Below are 13,917 nucleotides of genomic sequence, written 5' to 3' on the forward strand. Positions count from 1 at the left end.
TTGAGGGAAGAAGGGAGCTATTACAAAGGAATATCTGTCAAGACTTTGTAACTGATTGGATACAAGAAACATGGGAGGTTTTAGCATAAAAAGGTTTCCAGCCTTTGTGATTGTGTAAGTTATATTAGTATAAATTCCAGTGGGCATGTCTGAATGAAATCCAGGTGTTGGGATTGGATGGCTAAGATAATGAGATCAGCGTTGTCTTTATTGAGTTTGAAGATATATAGGCAAACAATACCAGACAGGTGGTTAGAAACTATGGAATCAAGCCTTGTATCAAAAAGGAAGGAAATTAGAGATTATGTAGATAGTAGTTTTGTATCAGATAAACGTTTCTAAGGGAGATGCAAATAGTAACTGACAGCCCAGAACCCAGTATTTATTGGGGCAGAGGTCAGAAGAAATTGAAATGAAGAACTCTAAGAGAGCTTTGAGGAAAACTCTGGCAAAGTAATACTACTTATATCAGGAGAAGATAAAATTTTTAAGATTATTTTAGCAGCTTTTTCCTTTTTCCACAGTGAGAATTAAGCTTTATACAAAATGATTTGAACAGGGGGCGCCTGGGTGGCTCAGTGGATTAAAGCCGCTGCCCCCTCTGTCTCTGCCTGCCTCTCTGCCTACTTGTGATCTCTCTCTGTCAAATAAATACATAAAATCTTAAAAAAAAAAAAAAAAAAGAATACTAGCTGTGTACCATTCTTAGGTTGTTCAAATCATTTTTTTTTTTTAAGATTTTATGTATTTATTTGACAGAGAGAGATCACAAGTAGGCAGAGAGGCAGGCAGAGAGAGAGAGAGGAGGAAGCAGGCTCCCTGCTGAGCAGAGAGCCCGATGCGGGACTCAATCCTGGGATCCTGAGATCCTGAGATCATGACCTGAGCCGAAGGCAGCGGCTTAAGGCACTGAGCCACCCAGGCGCCCAGTGGTACACAGCTAGTATTCTTAAAGTATAGCCTAGAAGGCAATTCATTACTTAGAACAGGTACCTTAAGGCATTATTAGTACTTAATTCTTTTTGAACAGAATGCTAATAACTGTCAAAGTTTGAAATTCTACCAAATTGTCCAAAGAGAATGGCAAATAAAAAATTTAGCCTATCGATTACATGGTAACATTAGAGTTTCAGTGGAGTGGTAGTAATAGAAATCAAATTAAGGGAATGTGATATAACAAAAAAAAGCTTTGGGAAAATTTAACAACAAATGCCCCACAGTAGAACAGTTGTTTTGCAATTGCTTAGTTCTCTTGATGGGATATTTTATAGCTATTAAAATTATGGTTAAGAGAAGTGTTGCTGTGGGAGGAAAGAACCAAAAAATTGTACGTATGCCATGATTATTACATCCATATAGAAACTAGAAAAAGGGAAGTGGAAGATGATAATAATTGCATTAGGGTATTGTAGTTGTGCCTAATTTTTTCCCTGTTTTCCCAATTTTTAGAAATACTGCTTTTGCAATAAAAATACAGACTTTCACTATATGTTGGGTAACTGAACATAATTAAAAAAAATATATAGATTTCCATTGCTGTAGATGATGGAATAGCAGGGACTGGATTTGCCCTCTCTCTGAGAACAAGAAACCAGGCAAATAAGAAACAGTTTTAAGAAACAGTTTTTTGTTATTGGACAATAGGCCATGTAAGATTATGATCCCTGAAAGAAGGAAAACAAACAAGGTGAGTCCATACAATGTTCTGGCTTCCACCTTAGTCAGTTTTCAGAGTACAACTCAGTGACAAGGATTTGAAGCAGAGATCGATGGTATTAGGGAGTAAAAGAGAAATTCTGGAATTCAGGGAGGACAGGTGATTAGAATTTGTGGAGCAGAATACTGGAAAGCAGAGAGCATCAGAGAGAGTGTGTGTGTTTTAGAGATCTACAGAGGGCCCCTTTAAAGTCTTTGGGTTAGTATTGATCTGTGTCGATGGAGAGGAATCTTGAGGTTGGGGAAAGAACCACCGGAAAACATTAGATCTAACTAACAATCCTGATGTTCACACAGAACTGGGAAAACCATGTTACCTCCATTCAGAGTACAGAGGGCTTTGATAGCATCTTTTTTTTTTTTTTAACAGATTTTATATATTTGACGAGAGAGAGAGAGATCACAAGTAGGCAGAGAGATGGGAAGCAAACTACCCTCCCAGCAGAGAGCCCGATGCAGTGCTCTATCCCAGGACCATGAGATCATGACCTGAGCTGAAGGCAGAGGCTTAACTCACTGGGCCACCCAGGCGCCCCCTTTGATAGCATCTTAAGAGCAAGCAGCAGCAAAACAACTAGACAGTGAAGGTTACAGGGAAGTTAACCAAAATATTGAGGTCTATGAGAAAAGTAACTTTGGAAAGCTAATAAAGTCTACCACAGGAGATTGATTCCTTCAGAAGAAACAGAAATGTAACTTTTTTTTTTTTTTTTAAGATTTATTTAGAGAACACAGGTAGACAGAGCACCAGGCAGAGGGAGAAGGAGAAGCAGGCTCTCTGCTGAGCAGGGAGCCCAACATACTGTGCTGGATCCCAGGACCCTAGGATCATGACCTGAGTCAAAGGCAGCCACTTACCTGCCTGAGCCACCCAGGCGCCTGCAGAAATATAACTTAAAATTGATTTTAAAATAAATTTTTAAGTTCCTCAAAGATAAAAAAAAAAGTTAGTGATGGTGTAAGTTGTTCAAAACAACCCTCCCATGGGTGTGAAATAAAATACCACTGAAAGCTTCAAGGAAGTAAAAACAGGTGAGAAATATTAGTAGATTAAGTCTAGGAGAAGGTAAAAATAGAAATAAGCTTAGCACTGAAAGTTGCATGCAACCTGAGGACTTCTGATAATTTAGAAGAAACACCTGAGGTGCTTAGCTGGGATTTTGAAAGCCTTAAGAAGCAAGACACAGATTTCTAAGTGTAGTTCTGCTAAGATGGGGGATGTCTAATAACCCTTCTCTTATTCATCTGCTATCCAGAGGCTTACATTTTTAGAATAGTAGGAAATTAGTAGAAGTAAACCAGCCTTGTTATAGACTTACAGGTTTATAATGACCTGAGTGGTTTGTTCTTAAAATCAGGAGGCCCTAGACTGGTTAGTGATTTCAGGAGTTTAGCAGAAGAAAACTCAGATCTTTTCTGGAGGAAAATTATCTTTATTCTAGACCTCACAGTATTTCTATCTTAATTATTCAAACACAGGCTTATAGTTTTCTGGAATACAAGTAAAGAAGAACCCACAAGTAGCAGGCAGCACAAAAAGACAACAGAAACAGACATTCAAAGATATAGGTTGTTGGAATTATCAGACACAGCCTATTAAACAGCATCGTTTAACATTTGAAGAGTTAAGTCAATCTATAAAATTTCTGCAGAGAACAAGAAACTATAAAAAAATGACACAGTAATTGGCCTTGAAGTAGAGAAGTAATTTTTAGTGTATAAAAGTAGTTAACCATAAAAGGGAAATTAAAAACTGGTAAATTTTAGTACAATTGAATTAAAAACTTCTCTTCATCAAAACACACTATAGGGCAAAAAGATAAGCCCTAAACTGCTAGAGGATATTTTTACCACATGTAATTAAAAAAGGGCTCTTCTTCCAAATCAGTAAGTAAAAGCAATTGGCTTTAATAGGCATTTTGCAGAAGAAATTCCAAATAGTCTATAAACATGGAAGGAACTTTAACGTCATTCATAATAAAAAATACAGTCTCAACAGTACACCATTATATGCATATAAGATGGACAAACATGAGAAGTCAGGCAATACCAACTGTGGTGAGTGTCTGGACCAACAGGTGCTCTAAGATTGGTAGTAAATTCTTACTTTGGAAAGCTTTTTGGCATTATCTGGTAAAGTTGAAAATAAAAATAGTAGTAGCAATTCCACGATAAGAGACAAAGTAAAGAAATACCTGTACAAATATACTGAGATATACCAATGAGAATGTTTCTTATAAAGTTGTTTATACTAAACAGGAAATAGCACCAAAACCCAATGGTAAATAAACTGTACAGCAGTTAATAATCTGTAGAACTGCATATAAATTTAAATGGTTTTTAAAAAGTGAAAAAATCTTGAATTCTAAAATAATAAAGTCTGATTGTTCTCAAATAAATTAATCTCAGGAGCACAAAGTTGAATCAAAGAAGAACTATATAAAAATATATATAGTTTAGTACCATTCATGTAAAGTTCAGAAACAGGTAAAATATAATTGTTGTTTTACAAACTTTACATTTGTTGCTTGTAGACCTGTTATGAAAAGTAAGCAAAAATTTATTTCCAGAGTCATTATAATGATTTCATACTTGGGCTGGTAGGTGTTAAGATCAAGGAGAGACATGCTGAGCTACCTGGGAGGTACTGTTGTTTTTATTAAGATGTATGGTGTTTACACAGATGTTTACTACAAAGTATTGATTACATGTGTTGTATGTACTCTTTCCTTTGTTATTTTACAATAATACATCTCATACAATACTTTAGGAAAATATTAGTATCTCAAGTAAATTATGAAAAATATTTAGATACAAATCAAGAACAGATGGCATTAAAAATCAGTTGGAAGCTTTGAAAGTGAATAAGTTATTGAGATAAAAACTCAATATACAGAATAACCCCATAGGCTTGAGACAGTTCATGAGGTGAGACTGAGGAATTTATGCAGAAAGAAACACATGAAATTTGCTGGAAAATGTGAAGAGATAGAAAGGTTATATGGAAAGTAGATGAAAGGATCTGAACATTAAGGTTACTTTCACTTGCTGAGGAGCTTTCTTATACTGGAAGAAGATAATGGGATATACATTCTAATACACATTTTAATAAACATAGCTATTATTGACATTACATTTTAACTGTGTAGGTTCCATACTGGTACTTAATTATATTTTTTTAAGTGTTTTGCTGCAAAATGAAGCACTGTGTTTTAAAACTACATCTTTTCCCCTTTCAGAGTAATACTTAAACTCTTACAATGAAAATTACCCAATTTACAGGAATTTTTCATATACTAACTTCAGGGAGAACTCATCAGTCCTTATAAAGAAAAATGGTATCTCTCCTAAGGAGAACCTTCTTTAAAGTTTTCAAGTCTTGCTGAGGTTCTTGTTTGTCTTAGTTCATGATCTTCTCCTCTTCCCAAGATCTAGCTGATGTTAGCATTACTTAAAAGCATGTTTAAAGCCTAGATTTTATATACATTTTCCCCTAAGTTTATGAACTATGGCTAGATATGTCTTGGAAAGATATAAATTCTTCATTGAAATGTGACTAATTTTTTTTTTAAATGTAAACAGTTGAACCCACTGTGAGCCTGATAAAAGGGCCAGATTCTTTAATTGATGGAGGAAATGAAACTGTAGCAGCCATCTGTATCGCAGCCACTGGAAAGCCAGTTGCACATATTGACTGGGAAGGTGATCTTGGTGAAATGGAATCCACTACAACTTCTTTTCCAAATGAAACGGCAACAATTGTCAGCCAGTACAAGCTGTTTCCAACCAGATTTGCTAGAGGAAGGAGGATTACCTGTGTTGTAAAACATCCAGCCTTGGAAAAGGACATCCGATATTCTTTCATATTAGATATACAGTGTAAGTAAACAATAACATTTGCTCTTAAACATTTTACTTTAATTTTCTTCTGTGACATAATTTTATGGCAGACTTGTTAGTTTGAATATTTAATATTCAGATATTCTTATATCTTTTCCATGTTGAAATTTTTTTCCTTAATTTTTAAAAATAGCTTTGTGGAAATTTCATTTAATCAGACCATTTCTTATTAGTTTGTGAAATTGGCTCTCCAACTTAAAATTATTTAGCCTTCTCCTTTTCAGACTTTAAAAATAAGCTGGGCTTAAGCAAATTGTGGAAATTTATACCTCAAAATGTGCAGTACTTAGAGGCAAACAACTACTTTGCCAGTTCAATTAATTTCACTATTGCTCATTTTTTTTTTATGCTACCCATGATGTTTTCAGCAAGAATCTTTTATTGTCTAAATGCATATTAATTAGTTTGAAAATCTTTGTTTTTCCAATACTATTTCTCATCTCATTTTACTGATCATGTTGTAAGATTCTCATATAATAAGACAGTATTTTAAAGACATCATTTGGATAATAACCATTATAGATAAGGTTCAAAGGTTAGCCCATCTCCTATTTTTATTTTTTTGTTAAGGGATGTTTCCTTTTGTGTAAAGTTTGTATGTTTATATACGTATGTGCATATATTTTTTTCCTGTATATTAGCTCAGTTCTTGAAACATTGTGTGGCATTTAAAAATTTTGAGCAGAAGAAAAAGTGATAATGCATGTAACTTAAGGATAAGGAAAATTAATAGGTTTTTAAAAGGACGTATTACAGTGTTCTTAGTGTTTTATTTTTTGATATGACATATATGGAATTTTAAATTGCACATATTCATTACACGGTATAATGGTTTTTAAAGCTAATTGTAAGAATCTTTTTCAACATTTATTGGGTTAAACTTCGAAGTTACCTTACATGAATGTTACTACCATTTTATTTCTAAGTGCAGATACCTTCTTTTCACTACTCTGAAGAATCCAATTAAAATTTCTGTTTCCTTTTCCTACCTTACTTTAATAGACTCTTAACTTTTTCCTTTTTCTTGTAAAATTCAGATCCCAATTGTAAGTACTATTAGTATTTTCCTTATATATATTTTGTCCTTCCTTATATCTAGTAATGACTAAAATTTTCTTCAATTTGTATTGGGTACATTATGCTTTTTTGGTTGGTTGTTTGAATGAAATCCTAAATATAAAAATATTTCTCTTAATGTAAGATTTATATAATTATGGCTTAGATTTATTGTCTTGCTCCTAAAATGTTCTTAGAGTACTGGTGATTTTTTTCCCTCTTTTTAATTGGGACTTACAAAACATGTGAACAAAGTTTGAGGAGATAAAATCTTATATCCAAAGTTCAGATCTCTAAATTTGGAGGTATTATTTGGGGATACCTTACCTTAGTACCTATTCCCTCCTCCCAATTAAAAGAAATTAAACTCACAGAGCTCTCTATTGTTCTTTCAGCAACAATTTTTAGTACCAATTGTTAGTTACAAAAGTGTTAATTCTTGGTATTTAAGAGATAGGCATTTCTTTCTTTAAATTACTAAATAATTAATTGTACCTTAGTAAAAGTTTAATTTTTTACCACCTTTTTTTGTAAACCTTGATTGATAATAGACCAAGCTTCCCTGACAGAATTAAACTGACCTGGTCTCTCTCTAATTTCCCATCTGGTCACTGTACTCTTTATCTAGTTTACTGTGTAACTCACAGGAGGGTCCCTGTACCATGCATAAGTGACCCTTCCTTGGGGAAGCTTTCATGACCCGTACGTCATTCGCAGTTAGGCCCTTCTTCTCTATATCATCCTATTCTTTTCCTTCTTGGTTCTCATAAGAGGCCTTAGTTTAATATTTCAAAAATATCCTCTTATTAAAAACTATTAAAAATTAATTTTATGAAAGAAAAAATTTAAAATAAAAGGGACGCCTGGGTGGCTCAGTGGGTTAAAGCCTCTGCCTTCAGCTCTGGTCATGATCCCAGGGTCCTGGGATCTAGCCCCGCATTGGGCTCTCTACTCGGCGGGGAGCCTGCTTCCTTCTCCTCTCTCTCTCTCTCTCTCTCTCTCTCTCTCTCTGCCTGCCTCTCTGCCTACTTGTGTCTGTCTATCAAGTTAAAAAAAATAAAATTAATAAAAAAAATAAATAAATTTATGAATACAGAATCTATATGTTTGCCATAAGCCTACAACAGTGCCTGCCACTTATTAGGAGTTAAAAAACAATATGATTGTTGAATGAATGATTCATATTGGATCGTATAATTTAAATGCATAAATTTATATTGCTGGTAGATATTGATAATTGCTTACTTAACAAACTATATTACACAATATTACACATGTACCAGAAGACATTTGGCTGCATTGAATGGATAAAATTGTTTTAGAACAGTTGAGGCCACAGATAACTTACTTTAGTTGATATTATAGCCTTAGAAAGTTTGTTTCACATTTCTGCTTACCCATAGAATAGTAATTAATTATAATACAGGGAACCTAATCTCTGTAATTGACTTTGTATCTCTTGGGGGATATTCTCTTTCAGATTAGACATTTCTTAAAAGACAGTGTTATATGGTCACTTGGTACTTAAATGCCATGTCTAATCAAATTAAGTAGTATAATGTATTTCCTTTGTTCATAAATCTACACTTCTCATAATAGGACTCTCATATTTTGTTCTTGGTGTTTATATGTTTGTGAATATCCTTATATTCAGTTTCCAAAATAACTAGAACTGTACGTGCTATCGTTGCCTAGTATTTGGGAACTCATTTTCCATTCATGCACTCATTCTTTCAATCAACTAATAATTATTAACTGCTGTTTTCCACGCTGGTTTTGTATATTGACAGAAGGAAAACGATTTCTGTTCCTTTGAAGTTTAGTCATTATGTTAATGCTTTGTCATTATTTATTGCATTTACTACTAACAAAAGATAATTTGTACTGTTATGCATTTATTTTATAGATGCTCCAGAAGTTTCAGTGACAGGCTATGATGGGAATTGGTTTGTAGGAAGAAAAGGTGTTAATCTCAAGTGTAATGCTGATGCAAATCCACCACCCTTCAAATCTGTGTGGAGCAGGTAATAATGTCAGATACTTCTAAAGGGAAATTATTTAAAAGTGGAAAGTATTAAGTGCATATTTAAAGTTGTTTTTTTAAATCAGTGTAATACATGATGATAGTAATGGCTGGAAATTAAATTAAGGGTTTCTGAGTGTTCTCTGTCCCACCTCTCCCCTTCTACCCCTGCAGTTCCTTTTAGCCATTTAGCAATTCCTTCTGGTGGTTACCATTGTTGGTCTTAAATTGCTACTTCTTAATACTATCTATTGACTTCTGTTGTAATGGATGAAAATTTAACTTTATATCTACCCCTTCACACACAAAGGTGTCCGTATACATATTCCTACCTTCATGAATCCCAATGAAATTAAGCCACTTTTAGTTAAACTTTGTAATCATTGTTTGCTTCCCTATGGCATGTAAGTATTATTTACTGACCATAGTATACTAGAGTTCTGTTTTCTTTTGTCTAAGATCTTGTTTTCCCTGAAGCTAATAATTCTTAGCCTCCAAAAATATCCTTATTCTCTTTATTTATGAACTTTCAAACTGTCATACTAAGGTTTTCATTTGTATTTCTCAGTATTCAGAGCCCCCTCCTTTAGTCTTAAGACTTGTATCTGTCACTTGTGTATAATTTTGTCATTTTTTTTATCATTTCCCCTCCTTTTTAAAATTTGCTTTTACTACACCTCCTATTATATACAAAACGTCCTTTCATATTTTTCATAGTCTTTTGTTTTGTTTTGTTTTTCCTAGGAAATTTCCTTGATTTTTTCCCCCCTGTTGACTTAATTGATTTAAAACATTTTGGGGGCATATTTTTAATTTCTTTTTTCTTAAGATTTATTTATTTGAGGGAGGGGGGACAAGGGAGGAGGGGGCAGACGGGGAGAGAGAGAGAGAGAGGGACTGAAGTCCTGGCTGGGATGGCCTGAGCCAAAATCAAGAGTTGACAACTTAACTGATTGAGCCACCCAGGTACCTCTATACTTTTAATTTCTAAGAGCATTTTCTTATTTCTCTTTCATTTCATTGCATTTTTTTCTTATTTTGTGTATGTAATGTCTTGTTTCTTCCTAGAAACACAATTTTTTTAAAGATTTTATGTATTTATTTGACAGAGATCACAAGTAGGCAGAGAGGCAGGCAGAGAGAGAGGAGGAAGCAGGCTCCCCGCTGAGCAGAGAACCCGATGTGGGGCTCGATCCCAGGACTCTGGGATCATGACGTGAGCCCATGGCAGAGGCTTAAACCCACTGAGCCACCCAGGTGCCCCTAGAAACACAATATTAAAGTTATTGCCTCTTCAGAGAGTTTTTACTGCTTCTTACTTATTTTGTCTTTTTTTCCCTTTATTTTTTCATTTTGTTGATATTCCTTAATTTCTCAGTTATCCAGTCATTTCACAGTGATGCATTGAAATATTAAAATGTATTAAAATTCTGAGTAGAAACTCTGTCTTTATAGTGGGGATTACTCATTAGTAGATACAGTTAGAGTGATCAGGTAAAGAGTTATTTTCTTGGGGAAGCTTCAGATGTCACTCAGGAAGAGTGGAAGTCTTTTTTGGTGGTCATTCAGTTTATTTATTGGATTAACCTTCATCTTCTTTTTAAAACATAAATGCCTAGTGTCTGTACAGAGTTGAGAGGAGTCTATTTTTTCAACTTTCAACTAATGTCCATAATTCTAGCCCTCTGCTTCACTCTGGCTTTCTGTATTAGTACAGTGAGTCAAATTCCAAATCTTGGATTCCTTGGACCAAATTGGCTCCATTCCCATTCATATGCCTTTTAGAAGCACTTCTTCAGCCCAAAGTGGAGCTTTTCATCCTTGGCAGTGTTGACAAGTTGAGCTGGATAAATCATTGTTGTGGGAGGTAATCCTCTGCATTGCAGGATGTTTAGTAGCATCCCTGGCCTTATACCCCTTTGTGGAAACCAAAAATGTCTCCAGACTTGCCAGTTGTCTCCTGGAGACAAAATCACTCTTGATTGAGAAACAGTGGCTCACAGCATATATTGTTTCCTCCATCTGTTTTCTGTCTTCTAGAAGTTTGTTGAAACATCTTGTCTAATGAAACAGTGGCTCACAGCATATATTGTTTCCTCCATCTGTTTTCTGTCTTCTAGAAGTTTGTTGAAACATCTTGTCTGTGAATCCTTTTCTCTTTGTTCCTGTGGGTTTTTAATACCTTTCATTTCCTTTACTTTTGTTTTAGGTGGGATTTTGTGGGAGCGAGGAAACTGTATTTGATCAATCTGTTGTCTTTAAACAAAAATACAGGTTTTGTTTTGTTTTAATTTACATTTTCTTAAAAGTGGGAAGCAGTCATTGGTTAAGATGTGGGATAGGTTATGTATAAAAGTCGTACAATTCCAAGTTCCCTTCCTAGTACCTGTACTTGGAGGTGTCTTTTTGAGTAAGACCTTTGTTTCCACACTGATAATAGTACATCATAGAGATGTAAGGATAGAGACAATTAACATAAACCAGGTAACATAGGTAAAGAGTATAGAAGGTGCTTAACATGTCATTTGGTGTGAGTTTAATGTGATATTTAGAATTTTTTGACTGTGGCTTATTTGAACAAGCAATTTTAATTTTATAAGCCATTTTTATATTTCTCAGAATTAAAGGGATTAGAATTTGGGCCTCAAAGTGAAGAGAGATAATTGGTATTTATATACTCCATATTCATTCTCATCTTCCTAGAAGAAGTTCACCTTTTGAAAGTCAGTGCTTACACAAATGTTCTTTTCAATGTTTTTGTAGAAGGAGTTTGGGTGTTTTTGTTTTTTAAAACCATGTGAGAATATTACCTTTTTTCTTCAATGCTAAATTGAAGTTCCTGCACTGTAAAAGATTTTATTGACTGTTTTTCCACTTACTACTGTTGGATTTGCAGAACAAAATGATTCCTCCTATTGTCCAGTGTTTTGTTTCTTTCTACTTGTTTATTAGTTTTTGTTCTTATTCTCTTCATAATTAGTTGTCAGTTTTCTGTGTACTTAGATCATTGGAAGCAAAGACAATATCTTATTTACTTCTGTAGCTCACAACACCAGCAGAGTGGAGTATGGTTAATATTAAGCTCCTGGCAATTAAGTAATGGATGGTTGAGTGAATGAGTAAATGAACCTTTTGAAAATCTGCTTAGATCAAACTATAATAGTTGAGTGCTTAGTTTATTTGACTTCTTGTTCTCTTAAAAAATAACTCATGGTCTTTAAAAATAACCTCAAAATAAATACATCTTTATGTGTTTTTTGGTACCCTAAGGTTGGCAGTATGATGTCTAACAGTGTACTTAGTTCCTTTGCAATAAATAGCTTTAGAATTGTCATAGTGAGATTTTATTCCTATTGGGGTATATAGTAATGCAAACACTAGATCTCTTAGCCAAATTAGTATAGACACCATTTTTAAAAAGTTTTTATTGATGCCAGATTGTACCTTGGTTTTTACTGTCACAGATGCCCACTTTACAAATGAGATTGTTTTATAAGCAGACCCTTTATTTTTCTAGTAACCTCCACTTTTTTTTTTAATTAATATATAATGTATTATTCGCCCCAGTGGTACAGGTCTGTGAATCATCAGGCTTACATATTTCACAGCACTCACCATAGCACATACCCTCCCGAGTGTCCATAATCCAGCCACCCTATCCCTGCCCCCTCAGCCCCAGGAACCCTCAAGTTTGTTTCATGAGATTGGGTTTGTCTCTTATGGTTTATCTCCATCCCGCTCCCAATCTTATTTCATTTTTTCCTTCCCTATTCCGCACAACCCCCACCCTTCCTCTCAAAGTCCTCAGATCAGAGAGACCATATGAAAATTGTCTGATTGACTTATTTTGCTCAGCATAATACCCTGTAGTTCTATCCAAGTCATTAAAAATGGGAAGATTTCATTTCTTGATGACTGTATAGTATTCCATTGTGACTGTGTGTGTGTGTACACAGACACCCCACCTCTTCTTTATCCATTCATCTGTTGATGATCTACATTGCTGCTCTAAACATTGGGATTCATGGCCCTTTGGATCACTACATTTGTATCTTTAGGGTAAATACCCAGTAGTGCAATTGCTGGGACATAGGGTGGCTCTATTTTCAACTTTCTGAGGAGCCTCCATACTGTTCCAGAGTGACTATACCCACTTGCATTCCCACCAGCAGTGTAGGAGGCTTCCCCTTTCTCTGCATCCTCGCCAACATCTGTCGTTTTCTGATATGTTAATTTTAGCCATTTCTGACTGGTGTGAGGTGGTATCTCATTTTGGTTTTGATTTGAATTTCCCTGGTGCCAAGTGATGTGGAGCACTTTTTCATGTCTGTTGGCCATTTGGATGTCTTTGCAGAAATGTCTGTTCATGTCTTCTGCCCATTTCTTGATTGGATTATTTATTCTTTGGGTGTTGAATTTGATAAGTTTTTTATAGATTTTGGATGCTATAGCCCCTTATCTGATACATCATTAAGCAGACCCTTTCTGATGCTTTAGAAACTGACCGCCTTTGAATGAGGTTCGGTATAGATTTGCTCAGTATGAAGTGATGTTCTTTGAATATGTAACAGAAGGTGCTTAAACATTATCATGTACTTAAATGGCTTTTATCTTAAATTTCTTAAGAAATTTATAGATATATCATGAATAGATCTATTCACTGAGAATTATTTTTAATTCTTTTGATACTGTAGGTCTTCAAATAATAAATTTTTTCTAATTTTCCAGCTTTCCTTTCCAGTTTTCTGAATATAATTCTTTAAAATCATCTAATTTTTTTTCTTTCCTTCCCTCTCATTCTAATATGTTGGCCTGCTTGCACTTAGGTCAGTTGCTATTTTGAAAGAGTGGGTATTAATGGATTTTAACAGTAACTTTATTTTTATTGAAATAAAAATTTGTATCTTTATCCATTTCATAGTGAATTTTATCTAAAGAATGCCAGTTCTTTCACTAACATCTCAACAGTATAATATCTTATTTAAATAGCTGTGAATAAAGTTTGAAGATATTTAAAATAATTTCATGCTTTTTAAAATCTAGGTTGGATGGACAATGGCCTGATGGTTTATTGGCTTCAGACAATACTCTTCATTTTGTCCATCCGTTGACTTTCAATTATTCTGGTGTTTATGTCTGTAAAGTGACCAATTCCCTTGGTCAAAGAAGTGATCAAAAGGTCATCTACATTTCAGGTAAGTTACTATCTACTTGCAAAATGA

The 13,917-nt window shown here is 34.5% G+C and overlaps 1 protein-coding gene across 1 annotated transcript in view; it reads left to right on the forward strand.

The window, feature by feature from the left end:
- NECTIN3 (nectin cell adhesion molecule 3) overlaps positions 1-13,917 on the forward strand; it is a gene marked incomplete at its 5' end in the record, with an annotated part of 126,115 nt that overhangs the window by 50,024 nt on the left and 62,174 nt on the right. The window contains 3 exons of the mRNA XM_082713939.1: positions 5,299-5,595; positions 8,579-8,696; positions 13,739-13,890. Of these exons, the coding sequence (XP_082570065.1) occupies positions 5,299-5,595; positions 8,579-8,696; positions 13,739-13,890 (567 nt within the window). The remainder of the gene's footprint in view (positions 1-5,298; positions 5,596-8,578; positions 8,697-13,738; positions 13,891-13,917) is intronic.

Source organism: Mustela nivalis (genome assembly GCF_964662115.1).
Source record: "Mustela nivalis genome assembly, chromosome: 1".
NCBI classification, from domain to species: domain Eukaryota; kingdom Metazoa; phylum Chordata; class Mammalia; order Carnivora; family Mustelidae; genus Mustela; species Mustela nivalis.